Raw genomic sequence first — 27,626 nt, 5'->3', positions numbered from 1 at the left:
GTTCACTTGCCAATGGTGGGTCGCTGCTTATTGCGTTGCGCTATAATTCTGCACTTAAATATTTACAACAAAAATACAGCAACTTATTGGCAGCAACAGTGGCGGCTAAAGCGCCTATAGAGGCGTAATAACGAAAAAAAAAGAACAAACAAACAAAAAATTACACTCCGTTTATAGTTGTTGCATTGCTTTTTCGTTATTTATAAAAATAACAGAGCGCTGCGGCACAGGCACCACTGACACAGGCCATCGAGACACCGACCGACACACCTACCAAACCACCGAGCTTTTGGGTGAGCATTTGAGCAATATCACATCTAAGCGATAAACGGAATGGCCGACCCCGTTTTTTCTGTCCGCATGAGAATAATGACACATACAACCGCATACCTACACCATGCCTTAGGTGTTGTTGACTGATTTCGCCCCGTCGAGTTTTTGGCTTGCGGTTATTGCTGCTGCTGATGGTTATGGCCTGTGCCAACAATTTATGCTTGATTTGGTGGCAACTACTTGCTGGCTAAATTATGCATTATTATAGTTGACTGTGTATGTAATTGTTATTGCATTCCTCACACATAAACACGTACATATATTATGTATATATAAAAATGCACCTCTCTATATGTAGGTATGCGCGTCGCTGACGGCACTTTTTCTCGGCGCAAACGGTTGCCTACGTTTTTTGCTTCTGGCACTGCGTATGTGCTTCTGCTATAGCTTATTCACTTATCCGCTCCTCTCTCTACCTCACCGACCACTGTAGCTATTCGCTTTTGTTGTTGCTGTTTTGTTGCGAGCCCCCAAAACAAATATCTACTAACCGTGAGTGGCATTTTTCTTCACTCAAGAACTGCTTTCTGGTCGTTGCGTATAACAGGTAATATTAGTAGGAAATTTAAGAAATCTTTTCACTGGCAGTTTCATTTTTTTCTGACATTACTTCACTTCACTTCGTCTCTTTTTCTTCTTCGTCTTTCTCCTACTGCTTATTTGGTCGACTTCGTTTTCACCGAATTACCTATGTAGGCACTTCTAAATGCTCCCTGGCCAGAACTATATATTTTTTTTGGATTCTCAAATTTACATATTCACTTAGTTGAACGTCGAAATTCTTTAGAATTTCTTAACTAACTGCTGTTGCGTTATTTTCCATCGTTTCATTTTTGCTTTTATCTGGCTACTTATGTCGTATTTTCTTTATTTCTTATGTATTTTTGTGTGCTTATGCTTTGGAATTCACAGAACACTTCGTTTTTCGATGGGGTACTAAACTAGCACTGCGTCAAAGTGACAGCTCAGTGTTAACGCTATTGCCGACATGATACTACACAGTCGACATTATTTGCTTTATCATTGGCGCTACGTTTTGTGCTCCAACCACAACGGCGCTGTCAGTGGTGAATCCGTTATGTGCTTCCGTTTACCTATTCAAGTGTGTGGGCCGTGAAGCTGGCTGTGCTTGGAAATGGTTGTTGTCTTAGCTTTGGAGGTATTGTCAGGTTAATTGCAATGCTGTGGTTTATATGTTCGGTGCCAAGTGCATTTACATTAATGGGGATGTGTAAATACGTGAAATAATTCTGCGTACTTATCTGTTAAATGCTTGCAAGAGCTTCTCCTCTATTTGTGGTTTGAGTTTTAATATTACAATACTGTAAAAGGAGGGATCCGCAAATTTTCGGAATGCAGATGTTTTTTATAAGACAAGGTTTACAACTGCCTGTTGATGGGCGACCTCTATTAAAAAATTTTTTTTTTATTATTCTACGTTCCAGCACTAGTCAACCATATGTTGAAGAATTTGAATAAGACCGGTTTACTATAATATTTTTTAAGAAATCTTGTAAACCGATTTCGAAAATATTTAAAACTGACACTATTAACACTAAAAATTTAAGTGAGGTTGATTAATTAAGTAAAAAAGGAAGGGATGAATTCGGTACAGCTCCAACTTTATATACCTGCGCACATTTTAGCTTAATTTAGTTTGGGCTGACTATTAATTTTTAGAAGCAAACAAATTTGCAGCAATGAGAGTTGTTGTTTGTATCATCAGGCTGAGCGACTGACATTTAATGTTAATATTGCATATAGCGGCAGGCTAATCACCCACCCTGTCAGAAATCAAATAGATTAACGCAACCAACCCAAGACAACAAGTCTTGTCGCGGCTCTATGTTTCAGAGAGTAGTGAACAAGGAAAAAAAAAATAAAAAATTGTATATAAAAGTGTACTTCCTTTTTATGTATTCCCAATGATATTTCTGCTGAACTAATGCACCACACAAATGTATAAATGTCTATAAATATGACTGTGGAGACTTACATATAGAAATATTACTGTATGTAATTAAAATATTAAAGAATTACAAACAAGTTGTTTTTTAGCGCCAATTTCTGATCTTTTAAATAAAAAGTAGTAATCAAAAATAAATTTTTGTGTACAGAAATCCCGAAGTACGAGTTTGTATGAAAAAACAACCATCATAATAAAGGGGTTTCCAATAACAGGTGTGCGATACACGTTTAAACAAGGCATTGAAATTATTAAAATTCTCTATAAAAATAGTGAAAATTTGGCAGAGACGGTTCGTAAAACTCAAACATTTTTGGGTTATCGTGAAGCACCTTGTCGGACCGCAATACAGAAATTGGTGAAAAATTCGAGCTGTTGGGACAAGTTAGTGATGTGAAGAATAAAGCCCGTGCACGTCGCTCAAGAACAGCGGAAAATATTGCTGTTGTAGCCGAAAGTGTTGAAGAAAACCCAGGATTGGAATTAGGCATTCCACAAACATCATTACATCGTATTTTGCATAAAGATTTGGGTCTTAAGGCTTATAAAGTCCAGTTAACACAAGAACTCAAGCCGGACGATCATCAATAACGTCGTGTCTTTGCTGATGGGGTCGTTGAAATGCATGAAAATGATCCGCAATTCCATCGAAAAATCATCTTGAACGATGAACGCCCATTTCCACCTCGGTGGCTTCGACAACAAGCAAAATTGTCGGATCTGAGGCTCAGAAAATCCAAGAGTTATTGTTGTAAAGCCTCAACGTGTGACTGTTTGGTGCGGTTTATGGTCCGGCGGAGTCATTGGACCTTACCTTTTCGAAAATTAAGCTGGAGCAACAGTTACGGTGAATGGATTGCGCTATCGAGAGATGATTAACAATTTTGTATGGCCGGAATTGGATGGACAACGTTTATTTTCAACAAGACGGCGCTACGTGTCACATAATCAACAAAGCCTTTGATCTTTTATCAAAATAACAGCACGAATCTTCAATTAACTTTGTATTTATCAAAGAGATGCGTATGTATCTGTATATATATATAATTTTCGCTTACACCCGGTTCGCTTGTTAGTTTTTTGTATTAGTTAAATAAAACCAAAGAGTGAAAGAAATTCATTAAAAATACATATTTTCTTTAGCAATATGTCTGAATTTCGCTGGATTTGTAGATGTCGAAAGAATTCCTTGACAAACTGTACATACGTGGGTAATTACATAACCGAAAGCGAACCGAAAAAAGAGCATTTGCGGGAAGTCATGTTTCACTATTACGTTTCAAAGAAAAGTGCAGCTGTAACATGTCGTATATTGATCAATATTTACGGTAATCACTCTCCATCAAATACAACTTGTAAATAATGGTTTCGACGCTCCAAAGTGGCAGTTTCGACGTGAGTAACAAAAATAGCGAAGGGGCACCGAAAAAATTCGAAGATACTCAAGCATAACAATTATTGGATAAAGACGCATGTCGAAGTCTCGAGGATATGCCTAAATAGTTGGATATTGATAGATCAACCGTCGGTGAAGGTTTGCGCGCGATGGGATTGGTCCAGAAAGCAGGTAACTGGTTGCCACTTCAATAGAAGGAGAAGGATATCGAGATACGTTTGGTGTGAGATGCTTCTTGAACGACACAAAAGAGAAGCTTTTCTGCATCGCATCATCACTGGCGATGAAAAACTGGTCTATTATGATAGGCATCGAAAATGTTGGAGCCTGCCAGGTAAATCAGGTCCATCGACTGCGAAAAAACATATTCATGCTTCAAAAGTTATGTTGCGCATCTGGTGGGATCAGAAGGGTGTCATCTATTATGAACTCTTTAAATCATCTGAAAACATCACTGGCGATCGTTACCGACTGCAGCTAATGCGTTTGAATTGATCTCTCAAAGAAAAGCGGCCGAAATGCGATGGTAGGCATGATAAACTGATTTTACTGCATGACAACGCCAGACCAGAAATATTTAGAGGGACTGAATTAGAAAGTCTTGCCCTACCCGCCGTATTCCCTAGACATTGCACCTTTGGATTACCATCAGTTCCTATCAATGCAGTCAGCTATTATTGGAGAGCGATTCACTTCTCACGAGAGCATCGCAAATTGGCTCAATGAATGGATCAAACCAAAAAGAACTTGCATTTTTCGTCAGAGGAATCCGTATGCTGTCTGAAAGATGGAGTAAAGTTTTAGCTTCCAATGGCACATACTTCACATAATATCACGAATTATCTAATTGCTTAAATAATTTGTAACTTTGGCTAAGAAAGGGCGAAAACTTATTCCCATAACCGTATATATCTCGTTAATTAATGTATATATAATTTGGTTCATATATGTAGTATGAATGTTAGATACCAAAAAAATTATCGGTGCTCGGGCATTATTTTTTGTAAAATCGTATCTCTTTCTTTGATGCCATCCTTTGTATTTACTTTGTATAAACTAAGCATGGGAATTGGTTTAGCGGGGCTTAAACTGCTTAAATTATGGGAAAAAATTTAGAAAACAAGAAATATGCAAACATTTTTTTGTTTAAATTTTCTTACTTTGGAGAGCGAACTACATAAGCAAAAATTGTGACAGTTCGATAAGGAATTAAAATTTTTGTTGATTGTTTTGCTTGATTTTGTTGCCTAGTCTAACCAACTATTTGTGAACTAGTATTACTAGGCCACAAAGGAAATTTTTCTTTATCAAGCACAGGGTGTATCTTATTTTCTCCTTCCTTTTTTAAATGGAATCAATAGAGTAGACGCCTGATAATACGAAGGTATATTCGTTTCTTTTTCCCCGTCTTGCTTTTATAGCAGACTGAATGGTATATACTTATATATACAAGACTGAGTTACCTAGCTCTGCCATTCTTCGATATTTACACTGTGTCTTCTAGCACTAAAAGCGTTTTAAGAGTATAAACATATACCCTCTGAATACATTTACGAATAGAGAGTACCGCAACCATATGATTGACTTAAAAAAAAAAAAAAAATGGAGAAAACCACATTCATATCTTTCTTCTTCGTTAAAACTCTGTATTTAAAATTACGCCCTCTAGTGGGCATAAAGATTTTTCATCATCGCTTCATAGCCTATTTGTTATGCCTTTTTTCTACGACATCATCGGAATAGATGGATTGCTTTTGGCATGCCGCAGGCCGCTCATTCATCACATATGGTAGCCCTATGTGGCGCTTTCAGCTGATGCTAACACCAGAAATATGATTTGCAATTTGAATAAACAGAGAGAAGAAGACAGCTAGTATTAGAGCAAATCCTACTGAGGGAAGGATCCAATTTTAAGCTGCTCGTTTTAAAGAATTATCCGCTTACAAATGGTAATACGAACGAAAATAATAATTTTCAGTATGGCACAAACATTGCGATCTCTAGGTATAGAACACTTTAGTTAAAGATGTAACCCAATTATGAATTCCAAATATTTTGAATTTGCTTCAACTTATACGAGGTTTCGGTTTACCCATCGAAAAATATTTATATATATATTATTAAAATAAATTTTTATTTTGACCCCTTCAAATTAATTGTACAGAAATAATACTCTTGGCGCGGCCATGAACTTTCCAATGATAGCTAATCTCTGCGCTTTCGTGAGCCTTTTCAGTTTTGGGAACGGAGAAAGTGCCAGTCTGTGTGCCCAAAAACCACGAACTAGCAATGACATGAGAGCTAGCGCTTTATATTGGTTCCATATCTAAGTAATACAATAGGAAAACGCCAGAAGCAACAACGTCTAACACCTTTGAATTGGTTAAACCAAACTAAAAGTACTAAAAGTGGTAAATGGCTGACACTATCAATATATGTTGGGCAGATGTGTACGAACATAACAAAAAAATAATAAATTGAGAAGAGAAATTACGTACGAGCATATCGAAAAGTTTGAGGCTGCTATTTTTTTAATAAACTTCGTATTATTATAACTGAAGGGGTCTTATGTTTATAAAATGTATGTATGCTCAGTACAGTAAATATGTGCCACAGGGAGTATACGTAATAATTTAGAATGAATTAACTGAGTAGGTAAATGTTGCGTATACGCCATGTTTACAAAATTATCCTTAAATAAATCGAAAGTCTAACGTTCAGTTTTTCAGCATCTCTAATTCTTCTATTTATAGGGTATGTATGTATGTATGTATACATTGTACTTATGTATAAATGGTTTAAATATTACTAATACGCCCTGAACGCTGAATTGCTAAAATCTGCATCAAAATTCGATGTTATAAGAGACCTTGTTTATCCAGGAATCCGTATTAACACCGACAACAATGTCAGTCCCCTTTCTTGCCAAAAAGTGCTACTTGGGACTAAGTAGGAAGAAGTCCTCTGCCGACGAACAAAATTAACACTCTACAAGACTCTCATCATGTCCGTTCTAATGAAAGGCGTAGAAGCGTGAACGATGACAACATTCGATGGAACGCCGCTTGGAGTGCTTGAGAGATAGATTATGCGGAAGATTTTTGGCGATGTAACAACGAGCTGTATGAGCTTTTCGACGTCATAGACATAGCGCAGCGAATAAAGATCCAGCGGTTACGTTGGCTGGGTCATGCCGTCCGTATGGATACATACGCTCCGGCTCTGAAAGTATTCGAAGCGGTACCAGCTGGTGGTAACAGAAAAAGAGGAAGGCCTCCTCTGCATCTTTCAAATAATTTTTTTTTCAAAACTTAAATTTCCTTAAGTTTTTACTTTTATTCCAAATATATTTAACATTTCATATCACGCATGGACGGAGAGAAGAACGTACATATATGGCTTACTCGACTTCTCTCCTCACTCTGAGCATTTTTTGTTTAAATGAGTACATTCTTGATACACACAACTGATGTGTGAACAAATGTGCAATAGTGTAAAAACCTAACAAAATAATAATTAGCAAGAAAACGTTTGCATGCCCAATCAAGTACTCATATTATCTTCCTATGAAGTCAGAAATCGAAATTGCTGCCAAGGGCATATGATGAAATCAGAATGGAATGTACTGCCGAAATACATATAAAGCATCTCGCATCTCGCGGCCGCCGTAGCCGAATGGGTTGGTGCGTGACTACCATTCGGAGTTCACAGAGAGAACGTAGGTTCGAATGTCGGTGAAACACCAAAATTAAGAACAACATTTTTCTAATAGCGGTCGCCCCTCGGCAGGCAATGGCAAATTCTTCCATGAAAAAGCTCCTCATAAAAATATCTGCCGTTCGGAGTCGGTTTACATTGTAGCACCCTCAATTTGTGGAACAACATCAAGACGCACGGCACAAATAGGAGGAGGAGCTCGGCCAAGCACCCAAAAAGGGTGTACGCACTAATTATATACATATATATATATATATATCTCGCATAAACAAACTAATGATTAGAAGCAAATCAAACTGCAGAAATTACCATCGGGAGAAAATTGTAGAAGAAACAAGACCTAAAGTTGTTGGAGTTGCATTCTTTCCACACAAAATGTGTTTAATGTTATTATTATCGATTTTTATGCAAATGTATACATACATACATGCATGTCAACTCGTAGCTTACCAAAGTACACTCTTCGACTAATTGACATTTTCTACGCACTAACTGTTTGCTTTTTTTTAATTTGTACAAAAGTACAGGCAGGCACATACATACATACATACGTCTGTGTATACATATAGTATATGTATTTTGTTTTTGTGTACTCATCAATATCATCTTATCAACCCGCTTCATTATTATCAACGTGCTGATTGCTCCAATTATGCGAAACGGCAGAACCACAGTTTGCCGCAATGATACAGTTTTTGGTATTGTTGCTATTGTATTTGCTAGATCTGCAAGCGAAATGGCCATTCAGTCTGTAAATTTCTGTAGAGGTGAGTTGAGTTGTTGTCATTTTCTTAGAACTACTTTAGAGGCTAAAAATACTTATAAGGCTTAAAAGTTCTTACTTCAGCACTTCAATCGGATTTTTGGGGGAATTCTTGAATTTGACTAAAAAACGGCAACATTTTTGCTCTCAGGTAAGGATAGTTAATTAAGAAAATTAATATTTTTTACTATGTTTATGTATAGATATAGTAATTGGTTGAAGAGAATTGATGTAACAAAAGTTGTTCTAGTTATACAAGGTGGCGCAAAATTAATCATCCTATCTGAAGGCTTATAGTTTTTGTAAACGGCCGCGCACATCAATCATATTTGATACCTGTGCAGTAGACAGCTGCAGTATACAAATAGACAAGCGATGAAGCACATAAAAGCCAAAATAAGGCATCACTGAGCATATTTTTTTGGAAAAAAAGTTACTCAAATACAAAATTGGATGATTAATTTTGGGTCAGTTACCTTTTCAGATTAGTAATTGTACCTACTATTTGCACCTCATTTTCGTTCAGGTTTCACTGAAATTTTACGTTTAGTGCGGCAAACTTTATATCATTTAAGTAGACATTATATACATACTAGCGGACCCGACAGACTTCGTTCTGTCAAATAGATTTTGAATGTGGCAATTTATATTTTGACCTTAAGACGTTTTTACTCTGCTGACCCTCACACACCGCCCTATCATCATGATGACGGTTCTGTTCGGGAGAATTAAAGAAAAGCTCAGTCAGCTCAGGTGACCTAAGTATCTTCGCTTCCATGAACTTTGGCCACCCTTTTGGGACCCACTAAAAACGACGACTGCGATGTCTGCCAGAGGGCTTCAAACTAAGAGGGGAACTTAAGGTTCAAACCTGATTGAAAGATAATCTAAAGGAATAGTGCGAACCTAAGGTGACAAATATTTATAAAGGCACTCACTTCAATGACAAAACATGGAAATAATTAATTATTTATTTTTTATTATTATTATTATTATTATATTATATTTTTATATATTATTATATTATATTTATATTATATTATATTATTATATTAACATAGGGTTAGTAACCGGTTGATCATTCCGACGATGTAAAACAATATCACGGGATTGCAAGTTTTCTCCAACTACAACGATGACAACTTCATCAATAGTTGGTGCATTAAAACGTCTTGCATGTTGGCCAACAGGTGTTTTATCAGCTCTGATTACAATTTTGTGATTATCAGATGGATATACTAAAAAGTATATCTGTCTCCTAATTTGAATCACCAAATAATAATTGAAATGCTTAGGTATGCCAATATGTAAGAATTAGTTGTAACTAATATCCATCATCAAATAATTATATTGTGTTTCAAAATAATAAAAGTGTTGCTAATACTGAATCACCAAATAATATTATGACTAAGTAATATATTTCTTGGGGATTAGGGAACTGAAGGTTGTGAAGATGTATCATTATCTTTACTTAGTTAGCAGGAAATTTTGTTCACTAAAATAATAATGATTAACTGCTATAATACATACCTTAAAAGTTGGCATGAAATTTCTCCGATCTATGTTTGTTGCCCCAAATGACGTCATTTGAAAGCAATTGTTATATTGTTAAATTTTTCACAAAAAGTGTATGGAATCTGGTCCTATTCCTGAAAGCAATGAGTACAATGGCTCTGGTGGTAGACCCAATGGTATCAATTTCACGTTGCCATTGGCTGCATTTCATTTCAATGCATTACAATGAGAGCAAACCAAGTTCATAGATCCAATAGTTACACATTGGTAGCTACGATTCAAAGTTGCGCGATTATTAGTGGAATCTCTCGATCTCGCTTCCCGCGTTCATGATATATGAATTCTTTCACGTTCATTTCGGTCGTCACGTTCTTGCGCAGCATGATTATATCAGTAATTAGTTTGGTTTGTAGCATTTCGGGTTCTTCTACCTACATTACTTCGGTTTATAGGAGGCATATCGAATGTACTTTCCTAAATTATGTCGCATGCAATAATTATTAATCACAGGTATTAAAACACTTTGCACAAAACACGATATAAGGTAGTAGTCCGGTGTAACGATCGAAATTTCGACGTTTTTTCATGAATCTTTTTTAAAAAGAAAATAAAATGCGATTGTTTTAAAGTTTTTACATGTTTTGATTGGTGTTTTGAAGTACAATATATAAAAAAAGTTTTGTAAAGTTAATTTCATATTAATTGTTTAAAATTTTTGACGCCAAAGTGGAGTTCTTAAAAAACAGATGAGTTGGTTCGGAGAAACACACAGAAAGTCATCTGAAATAAAAAATTAAAAGAGATTATTATTCTGTGGACTTTATTTTAGGTTCCGAACCTAAAATATACATAAAAATAAAAAAACGAAAACAAAATGGCGGACTTGTGAAAAAAGTTCTCAAAATCTCATTTTTTTTTCTTCATAAATCGTTTAAATTAAATAGTTTATTTTAAAAAAATTAAATGTTTTAAAGGTCGGAGTTCTAGATATGTGTGTCTAGAATAACGGGTTAAATTTTTAGCCAAATCGGTTGAATAGCTTTGAGTCAGTGATTCCCCGAAATTTCGAAAATATGGTTTTGAGAAAAACGCGTTTAAAGTTTCGACAACAGACTACATACCCACTACGGCGCGCTCTCTTATTTTAGCTATAACTTTAAAAATAATTAAAATTTCTGTCTGAAATTTTTATAGTATATTTTTAAGATGTTTTTCTTCCGAAAAATGTAAAAAAAAATTAATTTTTTGAACCCGTCACACCGAGCAACTACCATAAAACAATCAAAATTAATTATTAAAGATAATAAACGCTTTTTAACGCGGTTTTTTTGACAGGTGCAACGACGGGAAAACTGATGTAATTTATGTCGCGTTCTGAAACTAAATTAAAGAAAAGAATATTCCGAGGCCAATCAAATCTATAGCTCTTACATTTTTTGGCTTTTCAATTTGGTCGGGTTCACGATATTATCACTTTTGTGTGAACGCATTAGATCCTCCAACGCGAACATGCACACACACGACTCTACATTTAGTTAGAAAATATTTGTATGAGAAAAAGAAAAGCGCTGTTTTAGGGTTTTCCCGGAAATTATTTGAATTTTTCTCGCCGTAAAAATCATCCTTGGACTTCAAGGAACATTTAAAAAAAATAATTGTTAAGATTGGTCAATGCGTTGTTGAGTTATGCGCCTACCAGCACATTTTCCGATTCATTTTTATATTATAGGTAGATACCACATAGTAAGCGACATAATTATAAGACCACCACACATTGATAAGTTTTGTCTATATATGATAAGTTTTGTCTATAAATCTTTTCTAATTTTTTTTGCAATAATATATTTAATTGCGTAACAGAACCCACATAAATCCAAGTTTCTAACTTTGCGCAAAATTTTTAAACACTCGCCCAATTCCATTGAAAATTTCATTCAAAATTTTTGCAGAATACAAGAGATTTTTTTTGTCTTTATAAAATGCGCCACACCACATTACGAAAAATGTAAGGAACTTACAGACCAAGAATCTGTAACTTTTTTATTTTTGAGTTTTGAGTTCATAACAGATAACACGTTTCTAATCCCACCAGATGAACAACTTAACCTTTAGAGCATGAACATTTTTTTCGATGCTTAGTGCTGTCATTGTACATCCTTTTTTCATCGTCAGCGACGATGAAATGCAGACCACCTTTTCTTTTCTGCCGTTCAAGAAGCATCTCACATGTCGCCAAACGTCTTTCGTTATCCCTCTCCTTGAATTGATGCGGCACCCAGTTACCTGCTTTCTGTACCACTCCCATCGCGTGCAAACGTTCACCGACGGTTGATCTATCAATATCCAGCTATTTAGGCATATCATCGAGACTTCGACATGCGTTTTCATCCAATAATTGTTGTAGTTGAGTATCTTTGAAAATTTTCAGTTCCCCTTTGCGATATTTATCACTCTCGTCTAAATTGAACCTTTGGAAGCGTCGAAACCATTCTTCACAAGTTGTATTTGATGGAGCGATATTACCGTAAATATTGATCAATATATGACACGTTTCAGCTGCACTTTTCTTTAAAAGGTAATAGTGAAGCATGACTTCCCACAAATGCCATTTTTTTCGGGACGAACGTAGACATTTTTGACTTCAGATAAAAAAGGATCCTTATGCTTTAAACGAATGTCAACTAATGCGATCGAGACCTCTCATATGCACCTTCAAATCATCAGTATATTACTAGAGTGTACACAGAAATAGGATCAACAGAGACACCTTTTTTACGAGGGCGGAAACTTATTCCCTTACCCAATAAGGTATTTTCTTTTCTTTTATAAATTTAAAAATTGATTAATTTCAATATTTGAACCGTAAAACGGTTTACTTTTTATTTTCGTTTTTATTTTATGTGCACATATATATTTTTTGTCGGGGCAACTAGCAAGAGCAGCACTCAGACATTTATTAAGTCCGTTGTACTACACTTGGATTCCCTTTTAATTTTCTTTAAATCTACGCGATCTCTGAAGAAATCTGAGTAGATCCTGTGGTGCCAAGGAACCAAGGAGATCCCTTCTCAGCACATCAGTGCCAAAGACCTCAAACCTGATTCGAGCGAAGGCGGGGCCGACGCACAGGAAGTGGTCCGCCGTCTCATCCTCCTCTTCACAAGTTGGGCAGAGTACACTGTCTGAGTTGCCCAGCCTTTATATTTGCTTCGCCCACAGAAAATGGCCCGTCATCTCTCCAACCAGCTGTCTACACTCCCTCCTGCTTAATGACAGGAAGATTTGCGACAGTCGATCGGACATGACGGGTAACATCAACGGGAGTCCGATCAGGGAGAGGTCGAATAGGATAGGCTGACTGAAAACATTCAACTAAGGTAGCGCTGAGTTTCTCAACTGCCACCCCTGTTCTTTCGGAAGTTTTGGTGGCGTCACGTCAAAGCCCCGCAACGCCTCCCTAAACTTCTGCCAGTCTGTTTTCCTGGGGTTTCTGGAGGGCAATGGCATTTGTGTCTCCTCGCCACACTGAAACTCAATATACCTGTGGTCCTAGCACGAATCTTCGGCAAGGACTCTCCAGTTCCTGATTGACCACTCAAATTTTGAATTTGATAAGGTGAGATCAATCACCTCCTGCCTTATAGCAATAACAAACGTGGGCTGTCTGCCCTTGTTGTGTATGTTTAGGCAAGAGGAAGCGATAAACTCGAATAGCCGAGAGCGCCGCTCATTGCACGTTCAGGGCATCGTAAGGAAAATAAGCAGATACAATCACAAACTTCAGCCATCCGCTTCTACCCTTATAACACACCTCAGCAGCTACCAGGTCCTGACAACAGAATTGCTCAAGACTCGTCACAGTGAGATGGGATGTTATTATAAGACCGGTCCTAGGTCTACTCGAGATGCGGCCTCTAAAGACCCAGGGCTCTTGCACTGTTGTTATATGAGTATACTATATTACTAGAGCGAACACAAAAATAGTCAGCAGCGACACCTTTTTTACGAGGGCGGAAACTTATTCCCATACCCAATAATATTTTCTTTTCTTTTATAAATTTAAATATTGATTAATTTGAATGTTTGAAGGGATAAGTAATATGTAACTGTAATACAGTTTACTATTTATTTTCATTTTTATTTAATATATAATTTTTTTTATTATGGTTCTTAAATGATTCTGATGATTTTAGGGATATAAGTGTCAGTCAGGTCAATGGGTTTGCACTTAAATCAAAAGGGTTTAACTAAGAGTAGCAGATAAATTGCTCCTGTGGTATCAAAATGGACCAGTAATGGTCTAAGTGAGTTAGTTTAGTATCAGCTGCCGCTTCTACCTACCTACCCGCCTTATGCGTGCCATATTAGTAGGCTTGAACGTGGCTTGAAATACTTTGCCCCCTTTGCTTTGCCTTCTGACAGTTTACTCGTCCACTGATACTTGCAGCGATTAACTTTCCATTTTAATTGAGAAAACAAATTTCAATATTGAGTATATCGGCTTTCTAAAGTAAGTAGCGTCACATCGATCGATTTGCAAACGGACGTAGTATACGAGTAAACTATCCGGATAACTAAGCATACTCTCATCTATTCATAAAAAAAAAATGTTGTTTTAAAAAAATAATATAACAAAAAAAATTTTGCCCAAAAAAATTTTAAGGAAAAAAATTCATTATTTTTCCTTCATTTTTTTCTAAAAAATTGTTAAAAAAATATGTTTTATTCTAAAAAATTAAAAAAAAATTTAAATTTTGAAAAGAGCAGAAGAAGTGCACTTTAAAAAATTCTGTCCCACTGGATAAATCTTGAAATTGTAATTTTTTGCTTTAATTTTTCCAGTTTACTTCTTATTACTTCTATACTCAACTTATAGGTTTGAGGTTAAACCAGTTTTCAGAAATATTTACAACAATATCCAAAACGCTAGAATCACTTGACCTGGAGTCGCTTTATTACTGGACAAAATTCCTAAAATCCAATTCTAAAAATTACTCTGCTGTGAGTAAAAACTTCTACTAATTTATTTTGCCAGCTTCTATTGCATTTTTGTTCGAATATTAAAATAATGCAAAAACAAATATGTAATATAGATTGTTAAGACGCGCTTTACTTGTGCGTATTTACAATTACGAAAAAAAAACGCATTCATGATCGGAATAAATTTTCAAAAATCAACGAAAATTTTCAGCCATTTCACTGCACGCACTGCACGTTGTGCTACAACGCCAAAAAAATGAAATAGTCTTTATATTTCCACGATTTTTCAAACGACCCTCGTATTTAATGACCTATGAAACTGTGTTAAAATAAATATTATTTATTTTTGATTAAAAATTTTGAAATTTTGATGAAAGCTTGTCGAAGTTTTACAAAACTTACAAAAAATAAGCGAAATTAAAAAATTAGTAATCATCACAACTTGTCAATATGTGGTGCTTCCATAATTTTGCAACGGACTATACAGGAGTCTTGCTATCGACTTATTTTATTTATACGAAAATAGATTCACTCGAACGCCAATAAAATTATCTGCTCGGCAACATTTAAAATTTTTATTTCTTTTATCAGACACTTAAAACGAGAAAGTCAAGTTAAAAAAATTAACAAAAAACAAATGTCTTGTTACGTTGATTATTCAGAAAACGTAAGTGTCAACGTACATCTATTTTGACGTTTATCGACAGTCAGTTATTTAATCTTAAGAACAATATCAAATTTTAAACTTTTTTACTATAATAGGAACCATAGTTCTTTGGACTTGAACTTGCTTTTCAAAGTTCCTTAAGGTTTCTGGTTTTTATCAACGTTGCAATCAAGTTAGCCTTGGTAAATTGCTCATGATTTGCTCAACCAATCTGAGTGTGATATGAAAGCATGTGAGGTACATACATATGCTCTGATATGTAAACACAACCAGATAAAGTGAGACCGCCCAAAGCTTTCAGTATCAATTATGCATTCCGATTAGCAATGAAACGGGGAAATGCTGAATGACTGATAGTATCGAAATGCCTGTAGAGATTCCTCCAACTTGTTTCATCGAACATCGATGAACTTTCAGCCCAGTCAAGATATTCCATCTACAAACACTGAAGAATGAGAATGATCCGATTAGGCCGAGAAGGTCATACAAAAGTCGAATAACAAATTACGCAGAGCGTTTCGTTATTTTTATTGGTTTCTGAAATGAAGTAAATGCAAGGAAAAATAAATTTGGATCTGGGTTCCATTTCAAACTAAGAGCGTTGCGTATTTTAAAGCTACCTTTGGCAAGTAGCTGCGAAGTTTGGCGCATTATTTCTATTGCTGATCTTGTGACATCGACGTAAAAATCTCGCAAAACGATCTGAGCAGCAAAAGGGTACGACCGGCTTCATCTTTGGCTAGCTGGTACATAGCTTTAAAGCTAGGCATGACGCTGGCTGGTGCCATACGGGAAAGCTTCTAATTTGTAGGTTTTAACATCTTCCAGCGGATTTTCTCTTCAAAGTTTGCACTGAAGGTAGATATCTGGTGGGTTGATGCGTAAGCAATGTGGTTTGCATATTCCCCCTGCTAATGCTCTAAAACGAATGAAAGTTTCTGCAAGTTTTAATTGAATCGTTGGACTTGGACTTACCATGAGAACTTCATTCAGAGAGTAGTCACTCGTTGTAGATGGCGACCAGCGGAGTACTACCTATGTGTAGTCGTCCAGCTACCTTCATTGTTGGTACATTGGGTATAAGAGGCATGTGCTTTACTTCAACTTTACTGTAACCTTACGTTGTCCTTTCGCTGCAAACTTTATTCCAGAAAGTTAAATCAGAGCAAGGTATGTTGGCGTTGGCCACTAAACAAATACCCAAACGACAGTAGTTTGCCTGAAAATTAGTTTCGCAATCCAATTCTTCTTTCGCTGCTTGCGCATTCCTTCACAGCAATTTTCTGTACCTCAAAAATAACAGGGATTCATGAAGTTTGTTGCTTTCGACGAGTTAGTGATTGCGCGTTGTTTGCCATCAGAGACGAAACATCTAAGATTTGTGTTGGATCGAAAAATCCATATCGTCTGTTCGGTCCATATTTTAGTCAGATGACATCATCAGATTGATTTTACCTAGTAAAAAAACATTGAGAAATATGTATTCTTGTGTCTTCTCCTCTTTAAATTCAGTTATCGATGTCTGAGAACAGAATTGGAGGATGGTTCCATATGTAGAAGTCCACGCAAGTGCGGAAAGTTACTGATCGCCATTCACTTAGAAGTGGCCAGGGCGATTCTTCTGCATATGGTTCAAGCAGCTCACAACTCCCGGGATTAGCTCAAGTATCCTCTGGGTAGCTTCCGAATACCCCTTCGAGAGTGGGCTAACGTGAGAAGGCGACGCATTCCAGGATAGCGGGTTGTGCTCTGGTTTTGGGACCCGCCACTTAAAAATCCATCACTGCCATTCAAGGGGCACGGGGCAAGGCAAGAAAACTATAGGAACTTGCGACGTCTACTACAGCTGCCATGTAAAGGAGCGCAAATTCGGTGAAAGGATTTGTTGGAAGAGGAGGACGATGCGACCACATTTTCCTTCTATGAGTACCTGAAACATTCCTATGAGCGCTGCCCCCGTCACGACATAAAATTCGAGCTTGGCGATTTCAACTCCAGGGTAGGCAAGGAGGGAATTTTTGGTCCCACAGTCGGAAAATTCAGCCTGCACAACGAAACATCCGGTAACGGACAGAGGCTGATCGACTTCGCAGGGGCCCGAAACATGGTAGTCTGCAGCACCAGATTCCAGCATAAGAAAATTCACCAAGCAACGTGGCTGTCTTCTGATCGAAAAACACGAAACCAAATCGATCGTGTTGTGATAGATGGAAGACATGCTTGTAATGTTTTAGATGTGGATCAGGTGGAGAAGGACTTGGCTTTGCTTGGTGTGTCCAATTGGCGCCGATTAGCACGAGAAATAAACGACTGGCGGCGCTTTGTTAAACTCGGCCAAAATTGCGTAAGTGGTTATCGCGCCAATTAAGAAGAAGAAGAGAACAGAAATTATATTTGAAGTTATATTTATTCAAAATTTCCCAAGTCTAACCCTCTGTAAAAAACTCAGACTTTCTGGACTGGTACTATCTTCGGCGAAGTTAATTCTGGATACGACTTTTTTGTAATTATTAGAGCTTGTTCATGTTGAGTAAAATTTTTGTAAAATTATTGGATGATATTATTATTTATTTTTAACCAGGACAAATTTATATTTTATAGCATCCATTGTGAATACCTTATTTCATAGGACGAAAGCTCAACTATTACGTTTTACGTTACATTTTTATAAAGCAGCAACAGCAGGAACGAAGTTAAAAAGTAAAAAAAAAGTGTTTATTAGCTGGATATATGCACTTTCCTTTGATAAGCATTTAAATATCGCAGAGTGAGAATAAGTGCTTTAAATTATTTATTGAATATTTAGTCTTTTCAAACTTTGAAATTAAATTAAAATTAAATTGATGAGAAAATGAAAAGCCGAGTATGCAGTAGTACTAAATGCAACATGTAGTTTCACGTGCATATGAAATTTTTGCTGATCAACTTTTACTGTCGCCCGGTGTTATCTGTATATATTTATGACTTTGCAACTTCCCCTAGACATATTGCTCAATTGTTCCATTGGCTACAGTTTCAATTGCTTGCAGTTAAATTTTTCCATTTTCTGTTGCCCCTCGGCAGGCAATGGCAAACCTGCATGAAAAAACTCCTCATTCGAAACAATACGCCATTCGGAGTTGGCGTAAATCTGTAGGTCTCCCATTTTTATAGAACAACATCAAGACGCACAACCCAAATGGTAGGAAGAGCTCGTGCTAAATACGAAATAAAAGGTGCAAGCGCCCATTATATATAAAGTACGTTTTTTACTGCCTTTCACTGAAGTGCATAGCAACTTGACATTCATGAAATTTGTTTCGCCATGCATACGATAACTACTTTATTCATTAAATTACGAATATAAACGCAGTTCGCTCATACATTCATAGAATTCCTAAGAGTTGCTTTGGCACAAGTTTCAAGAAAATAAAAATATGTAGTTCAAAAGGATGCGCATGACGTTATGACGATGTTATATATGTACGTACATATCTATATATTGCCATGCACGTTCATATCCGTGTGTTGAAAGAAGTCTGTGCAACTTATAGTAGGCATGAAACAAATATTTGTGTGAGTTGTGAGTCAATGGCGCAGTCATCCCATGCTTATATGTATAGGCTTGGGTGACAGTTGAAACGGAAGATACTACCATTTTGAGGTGCCCAGTCAGCTTAAGGGTCTAATAAAATTTGTTCACCAGGATAAGTGGCAGGATAAGTGGCAAAACACAATTTGTTCATTTTTAGCACATCTTCCTAATAGGATAGGCTTTTATACCAGAGTTCGTTCTAGTAAATCTGAATTTTTCAGCATAAAATTTTAAACTGGAAATCGAATTTCGAATAGTATTACATATTTGAATTTGTTTACATTTATCATTTTTAGAACATGTGGATAATGTCCTTTGAACTTTTAATTCTTCAAGGTAAAATCTCTAATCTGCAGATTATCACTGGATTAAAAAAAAAAAAATTCTAGTGAAGATCATTTTAGCTAAAATCGACCAAAATGTTACGCAATCAGCTTTATTACCTTCCGGTATAAATGCCTATTATATCCCAGATTGTGTCAAAATATGTTTTTCGTTTACACATATTAATAATTTTATTCATAAGTTGACAAATTCAACTCGCCTAAAAGATGGAGTTTACTCGTGAAAATTTTCGTGCTATGATTTGTTATGATTTTCGACGTAAATTATTGAACTAGGAGTGAACTGATTAACTTATTCCGACTTTTGGCGTTGAAGTATCGCACTTATCCCACGTGAAATTTAGGTATAATGAGTTCCGACGTGGCTGTCGATCCTGTTGTTGGGCTCGGAACAATCCTGAAGAATCCAAAACGCCTGCAGAAGTTGCTGGCTTCAGCTTTAAACAATTCGTTATCTGTTTTCGAGTGGCGAAAGTGATTTGGAAATTGGTTCAAGCGAAAGCAGAAATCGATTGACCCCCAAGGAGAATATTCCATTCGAACATGACCAAAAAGGTTTAATCGCCGATTTTAAGTAGCCAACGGAGCAAATAAAAATCGACTAATAATTTATCAAATGACTGGTTGTAGCAAAATTATTCAATTATTAAGTACATATACGTACGGTGGGCAAAAAGTAAGGTGAATTTGGTTGTAAAATAAAAAAATCTTTATTTATTCTTGTAAATCAATTTCATCCCCTTCAAAATAGTCCCCTCTCGATGAAATACACTTATGCCATCGATTTTTCCAATCCCCGAAACATGCCAAATAGTCCATTTCCGGTATAGCCATCAGCACCTTCTTCGATTCAGCTTTTATCTTCTTAATCGACTCGAAACGCGTTCCCCGGAGTGGTCTATTGAGTTTTGGGAATAGCCAGAAGTCACACGGAGCCAAATCAGGCGAATACGGTGGTTGCGGAACGATATGCGTGGAATTTTTGGCGAAATGGTCACGAAGAACGAGTGCAGTGTGAGACGGTGCATTATCGTGATGCAAAAACCAAGAGTTGTTGGCCCATAATTCTGGTCTTTTTAGACGAATTGCTTCACATAAACGACGCATAACGCTCAAATAATATTCCTTATTAACAGTTTGACCAGGTGGAAGGAATTCATAGTGCACCACACCACGAAAATCGAAAAAAACTGTCATCATGACCTTTATTTTTGAACGATTTTGACGTGCTCTTTTCGGTCTGGCCTCGCCTTTAGCACGATATTCGCTTGATTGGTCGGTTGTTTCAGGGTCGTAAGCATAAATCCAAGTCTCATCTCCCGTAATGATGCATTTGAGCTTGTCCTGATAGTCTGAAAGCATTGTTTCACACACATCAACGCGATGACTTTTTCCAAGAAATTGAGAGTTTTCGGTGCCAAACGAGATTTGACTTTTCCTAGGCTCAAATGGTCTTTCAAAATGGTTTTCACAGATCCTTCTAATATTCCGATCATATCAGTAAGGTCTTTAACAGTCAACCGACTATTTTCGAGCACTAACTCCTTCACTTTATTGACGTGTTGGTCATCTTTTGACGTCGATGGTCGTCCGGAGCGCTCCAAGTCATCAACACGTTCTCGACCCTCTTTGAAGTCTTTGTACCACTTATAAAAAATTTTCTGCTACATGTTCGAATCACCAATTGCCTTCTGCAACATGCTAAACGTTTCCGCAGCCGAAATTTCATTCCGCAAACAAAATTTGGTGGCACTTCTCTGCTCAATCAAATCAGACATTGTAGAAATCGAAAAATGCACTCTCGGTCGTTTGGTAAACACAAGCGTAAATATATTACTAATAATAACATTCACATGAAAGTTGGTCCAGATGTAATTAACAGTGCTGCCAACTCATGAAAAAAATATGTGGTGTGCGTCTTGATGTTATTCCATAAATGGAGGGACCTAAAGTTTTAAGCCGATTCTGAACGGCAGATATATTTTTTGAGGAGCTTTTTCATGGCAGAAATACACTCTGAGGTTTGCCATTGCCTGCCGAGGGGCGATCGCTATTAGAAATATGTGTTTCTTAATTTTGGTTCGTTACAGGAGGGACTACGCTGTGGGCATCTTTTTAGACATACAGTAATTGCAGCTCTGCTAGTAGGCATGGCTTAGACCGGATGCTAGTGAATTGGATTCATTCCATGCTGGCTCAAAGAATCGTCTCGGTGCGAGCAGAGGAAGATCTGCTGGTGTCATCCGAGGTTAATATAGATTGCCCCCAAGGCGGTGTGCTATCTCAATAGCTCTGGTGCATGGTGATTGACCCTCTACTCACCCCCTTAAATGGTGTTGGAGTCTACACACAAGCATATGCGGACAATGCCAAGACTGGCATTGTCCTCTTCACCAGCAGACCTATTATTACCTGAGCATCAGTGGTCTGGATGAGTGGACTCCCTCTCGTGGGAATCAGGAGGACTTTATCGAGACTACAACGCACTATGTTGTGGCGGAGCTTTTCAGACTACTTCCGGCCCGGCATTAGATGCTCTGATTAATATACCATTACTTGATGTTTTCATCCAAGGAGAGGCCTTGAAGGCCATCTGTAGGCTGAAACACAATGGGAATTGGCACGACTCCTGTCCGGCTGGGGAAACAGAGTAGGCATGAACTTCGATCCAACTATCCTTGCCATGCCCCTTGACTCCATGCCATCCATAGTCGTGCTTGACAAGGGAAACAGTGTGGTGCTGCCAGAGGGTCAACTGTGGGCAAACTCAGAAAATGAGCCCGGCAAACATTGTTCTCGCATTTTCACGGATGGCTCCAGAACCGAGCACAGCTCCGGCTCTGGGGCTACGTGGAATCCAGCGGGACAAAGCTGCACTTTGTTCTTGGAATGCATACATGCGGTGTGTTTCAAGCGGAGGTGTATGCTGAGCTTTGTTGTGGAAAACAGATGGCCCCTTAGATAGCCCCCCAACCACTTCAAGCGTAGTCGATTCCTGTAAATCAGGGCTGAAATATATTGGTAGATATAATAACCTGATGCTAACATGGGTCCCGAGACAGGTGGGTAACGAGATATCTGACTCCTTGGCCCGGATCTTATTCGGCCACTTCCTTCTGCAGCCATCAAAGCTACGGTTAGTAAACGGATTACTCTACCCCATAAGCGTGCTTGGCAGACTGAGAAAGGCTGCAGATGGACAAAACTGATGTTACCTGTAATTTCCCGCCGACTGTCGCAGTTCCTCCTGTCAATAAGCAGAGGGGACTGTAGGAGGCTGGTTGGACTGATGACGAACCACTTTCTATGGCCAAAGTACATGGGAGAGGTAGGCATCTCAGACAGCGCCCAGCATGTGGCGAGGAGCATGAGGCGGCGGGCCACTTTCTGTGCGTCTGGCTTGAGGTCTTTGGCACTGATGTGTTAAGAAGCGCAGAAGAAAATGGGAATCCGAGTGCAGTACAATGAACTTAATTGTGTCTGAGTGCTGTACTTGCTAGTCTGCCCGACGAAAATAAATAAAAATTCCGATGGAATGATGAGCCCAGAAAAATTCAGTAAAGTTTGAATAACCAAATGTGCCTACAATGAAAAACTAATACGGGTTTTCTCCATTGTGATATATAATTTATGTGTATCGTATTATAATTTATATATTTGTATAATAAAATAAAAAACGACGATACTCTAACAAACTTCAATAAAAAATTAAGTAATTGAATTTCTCCATATTATTTATGGTGTACTTAATCCAAGTATATCTACTGTAGCATAAGAAAATTATCAGCTAAGCCGCTGCTTATGTTGCTTCGTTGGTGTCAGAACAACGACTGCGCGCACGATTAAGCCAACCTCTGATGTAGAGGCTTTAAGGACAGAATAGGCTGGGACGAGCTCAAATTGCAGTCAATCAAAATATTACCCAAAGCACCTAAATTCACTGTCTCAATTTTAAAACAATCTGTACTGCATTTGCGGTTGGGATTGTCAGTAACAGTAGAGATTTTAATGGAACAATTGTGTCTATGAATGACAAATAACATCTGTTCTTTATTTCTAAAAAATATAACGAAAGTTTTCTTCAATTTTCTTGTTAAATTTTATATCCAAGTGTTAATATTTAATATACTTTTAAATGTTGGTAATAATTTATTAAATCCTATATCCTAAAAAAACTAAGAGGTCCTGAAAAGGAGCTCATGAAAAACTTAAACTGCAGACTTACCTCAACTGCGCTCTAGTATGGGACGCACGTCGGGTTTCTCATGTGTGAGATTTGCTATCGACCGCGTTTTTGGATCGCATCACTGACATACCGACTTTTAGTCTCACGTATGAAAATACTCGTATAGGAGAGCATTTTATTAAATACTTGTAGTGTTATTAGCTCGACAAGCAGCGACCACACATCTTATATATATATTTATAAATTTCTGCTATGATATAACATGACAAAATAGAGAAAACCAGCTGCCGGTGGATGTACCAACGCATTATGGAGCCAGAATGTCTTCAGTTAGAACCCTTTTTTCTTCTTTAAGTTCTTCGCCAAAGGTTTTTCAATTCACGCGCTTGTTTTATATAATTGGCTCATTCCAGTTATTGGTCTGATGGTGGTAAACATTCGAGCTGGTGGTGGTAAACACTTAAAGGTCCTCCAGAGCAGCTCATTTGCCTACACTGGCACTGAAGTAGTTTTTTAATTGAACAAGAAAGTTTACCATCACTAACAGGTGAGACCGATCAACTGCTGCTGGCTTTGCAGGAAATAGGACCCTATTCAAGTCTCTCTTCCAGTTCTTAAATTTAAAAAAATTTTTCAAAATCAAGAAAGTAGTAAATAAAAGCTTTAAGTTACGAAATTAAATTGGAAACTATTTAGATTGTTAGTACAATGGCAATATACAAGGTGAAGTCCAGAATAAACAAGTTTGGAGACTGGAGTTTGTGGGTTGGAGTTACATTGCTAGCTGACTTCCAGAGAAAGCTTGGTGACATTAGGTTTAGTGAAAGCGAAGCTATTGCGTCTAAAGTGTCAGTATGTTTCTGGCATCGGTACAAAAATGAGTTTCGAACAAATTTTGTTTTAAAGTCGATAAAACGTTTACCGAAATATTTCAATTGGTGAAAAAAGTTTATGGCCATGATTGTCTATTTCGCGCCAGAGTTCCTGAGTAGTTTACACGTTTCAAAGATGGTTGCGAGAATTCCATCGAAATTGTTCGTAAATTTATGAAAAATGAACCGAAATCATAGTTGAAATTAATGGAATCACAGTCAAATATCTCCAAAACATCGATTTATCGCATTTTAACTGATCATTTGGGCTTACGAAAGGTCTGTCTCGTTTCATTTCGCACAAGTTAACTAAGGACCAAAAATTCCTCAGAATTCAACATTCAAAAGGCCTCATTAAAGAGACGAGAATAGACGCGAACTTAATTTACAACTTTGTAACTAGAGATGAAACGTGGTGTTTTCAACATGAACCTGAAAATAAGCGTGAAAGTGCCGAATGGAAGACCCCAGACGAGCCACCACCCAAAAAAAACACGTCGATGATCATTTGATTTTACGATTCTAAGAGAATTGCCCACGAGGAGTTCTTGCCAACGGGCCAAACCGTCAATGCAATTTTCTATATTGGCATTTTGCAGCGTTTGTTGCATTGTATTTGTGGTATTCGCCCTAAATACCGCGTAGGAGGAAGCTGGCGCTTATTGCATGATAATGCACCATCTCATCGATCCACTCTTGTGACTAATTTTTTGACCAGAAATGGCATTTTAACCATCAATCACTCACCGTATTTGCCTTATATGGCTCCCTGTGACTTCTACTTATTCGGAAAACTGCATTTGGCTATGAAAGGAAAACATTTGGCGTCTGTAGAGGTCATCCAAAGGGCTTGTACCGACATACTGAAGGACATTCCTGTCAATGACCTGAAACATTCTTTCGAAAAGCTTTTAGATCGCGCAAAACAGTGTATCAAGGACAGAGGGGACTATTTTGAATCAATAAACTCGTAGTTATCACAACAAAACTTCTGTCGTTTCTATTTTAGCTCAGTCTTGTTTATTTTGGACTTCACCTTGTATATCTACAACACAGGCAACAAACAGGAGTTAGCTCCTTTCAATTGCCATAACAAAAGAAATTCAATTGACTTGGCGTCTCCTTGCCGCTGCTTGCTTAAGAAGCTTTTGCCTTTATTTCACACACACAAACAAGCATTTAGTATGAAAATTCACGAAGTTTACGTTTAGCTTCCGACAGCTCCTTTTGCTTGCAACTCGAAAGTAAAGGAAGTTGCAGTTGTCAGCCAGTGATTGCCGACAGCACAACAATGACGTTTTGTATTAGCTTTATTTGAAAGCTGCTACAGAAACTGATGCAAGCGTCAAGGATAAGGCAAACGTGAAGGTAATTACACATACATATGTATGTACATCTCAGAAGTGCTAGGGAATGGCGTGATTTTACGTTGTTGTAGATGTGTTTTTGTTTCGTTTTTTAACAACAATTATATACAAAAGACAGTGACTCCGGCCACTCAGCGAGGTTTTCATAGTCATTATTTTGAAGCTGAAAGTGTTTCTGTACTACCTTTGTCGTGGAATTGAAGATATTAATGCTTCAGTAGCACGGGGTCGGGCCACTTAATGTGACGAAATCCAAAAAATAATTTGAAGGATGCATAACTTGATCGTGTGATTTAAATTCGTCTAAATTTTTTTTATTTCAACAAACTGAAATGTTTGAAAAGGCATTCGAATGGGCTGAAAAGTTATCGAAAATTAGCTCTTTAGAATTGGAGTCTCTACAAAAAAACGCTAAGAGGTCATTCGAATTTTATTGAACTTCACTTTTATTGGCTTAGTCGAAAAATTAATTTGCTTTACAAATTTCAGCAGTATTCAAATATTACGATTTTTTTAATTATTTGCGGAATTTAAAATTGAGTAACCCTGTGTATTTCTCGTAGTTGTAACTAAGTGAGCTGGCAGCGTAGGTAGCACTAAAGGGCCGTTTTGATACCATTATGAGAGGCCCAATTGCTGCGAACGGCTACGAATCGATAATTGATGGTCATCATGAACACTGGCCGATACAGCTGCGATATTTTCTTCAGTTCGCACTCTACGTAAGCGTGTTGGTGGTTTGATGTCCAATAATGTAAATTTGGTTCTAAATTTAGTCACAATAGCTCGAATAGCCACTTCAGTGGGTCGATTAAACTGACCATAAAATGGAAGAAGCGCGCGATAAACTTTCTTAACAGAACACGCATTTTTATAATAAAAATCCATGATTTGCAAGCGTTGTTCGTTTGTAAGACGATTCATGGTTAAATTATAGACCAAACTGAAGATGTTTGACTGTGAAACAAAACACGAAACGTGCGTCAGCTGTTCAAACCAACTGTTTAAAAAGATAATAGCTAAAAAATCACCCGTTACAATCTCATTAAAATAAAGTGAATAAAAAAAAATAAATAAATAACAAAAAACATTTTAAATTTATTGAGCGCTTAATATCGGTCAGTAAATTTCAAAAATTAACAAATCAATCAATCGCTCATTGTACAATACTTCTTTTTTATATCACAAAAAATTACATTTCATTGTTATTATTTGCTTGGACATAAAAATTCAGCTTATTTTGTATTGATCCCCTTGAAAAAATTTCACATTACTTTTACAGCTTGTACTACTTAGTACATACAACCAAAATGTTCAACAAGGCCCTCACTCCATCTGCATTGTCCTTGTGGCATTTATTTGCAATCGCTGTGCTCTTATTTACTGCGTCGCCAATGAAAGCGGCAAACATACCATTGACAGAGGACTTAGCTAATGCCGTGAATCCGAAAAACAATTTACCGGCAGACCAACGCAGTGTGCGGGGTGATGTTTTGCTGCGAGGACAAGCAGTAATTGATATGGTACCCATGGCAGGTAAGCTTACATCGTTGATTTGGTGACGCTGGGGTAATCCAATTAAGTGATTTAGAAATGATTTATTGCAATTAAATATTTATGGAATTTTATGTAGAATTGTAGAGCATAGGAGGGATGGTTGGGAGGTTGGATATTAGTAGCAGTAGGTGGTGTGTGTAATGAACGTTTTATTGGCAACTGAAAATCATGCATATACAGGGTAGTTCATGTAGTATTTTTTGTTCAATTATATGCTATTTTGGCAGTGACATTTCTTTCACAAAGGAAAATTTAATAGAGAGTCAGTGACGTATCCCCGCAAAACGAAATTAATTGATTTACTGTTGAATATCGTTGGTCAGTTCTGCAAACTTATCTCCAAAGTCAAGGCCTGCATACCAAAGAGTGCGTTTATTGAAAAAAGTCGA

The 27,626-nt window shown here is 37.2% G+C and overlaps 2 protein-coding genes across 2 annotated transcripts in view; one reads left to right on the top strand and one right to left on the bottom strand.

Annotated features, from left to right (window-relative positions):
- The window catches only part of LOC129242995 (transcription factor mef2A), a 48,472-nt gene extending 47,224 nt beyond the window's left edge, over positions 1 to 1,248 (bottom strand). Inside the window, exon 1 of the mRNA XM_054879999.1 lies at positions 618 to 1,248. The gene's annotated coding sequence lies outside the window, so the exon portion shown is untranslated. The remainder of the gene's footprint in view (positions 1 to 617) is intronic.
- Positions 1 to 27,626, top strand: part of LOC129242997 (uncharacterized) — a 153,585-nt gene that overhangs the window by 41,714 nt on the left and 84,245 nt on the right. Inside the window, exon 2 of the mRNA XM_054880001.1 lies at positions 26,963 to 27,216. Within this exon, the coding sequence (XP_054735976.1) occupies positions 26,991 to 27,216 (226 nt within the window). The 5' untranslated portion in view covers positions 26,963 to 26,990. The remainder of the gene's footprint in view (positions 1 to 26,962; positions 27,217 to 27,626) is intronic.

This window comes from Anastrepha obliqua, chromosome 3 (assembly GCF_027943255.1).
Source record: "Anastrepha obliqua isolate idAnaObli1 chromosome 3, idAnaObli1_1.0, whole genome shotgun sequence".
NCBI lineage: Eukaryota > Metazoa > Arthropoda > Insecta > Diptera > Tephritidae > Anastrepha > Anastrepha obliqua.
Note: the sequence above shows the minus strand (reverse complement) of the source record. Positions and strands in the feature narration are given on the sequence as shown.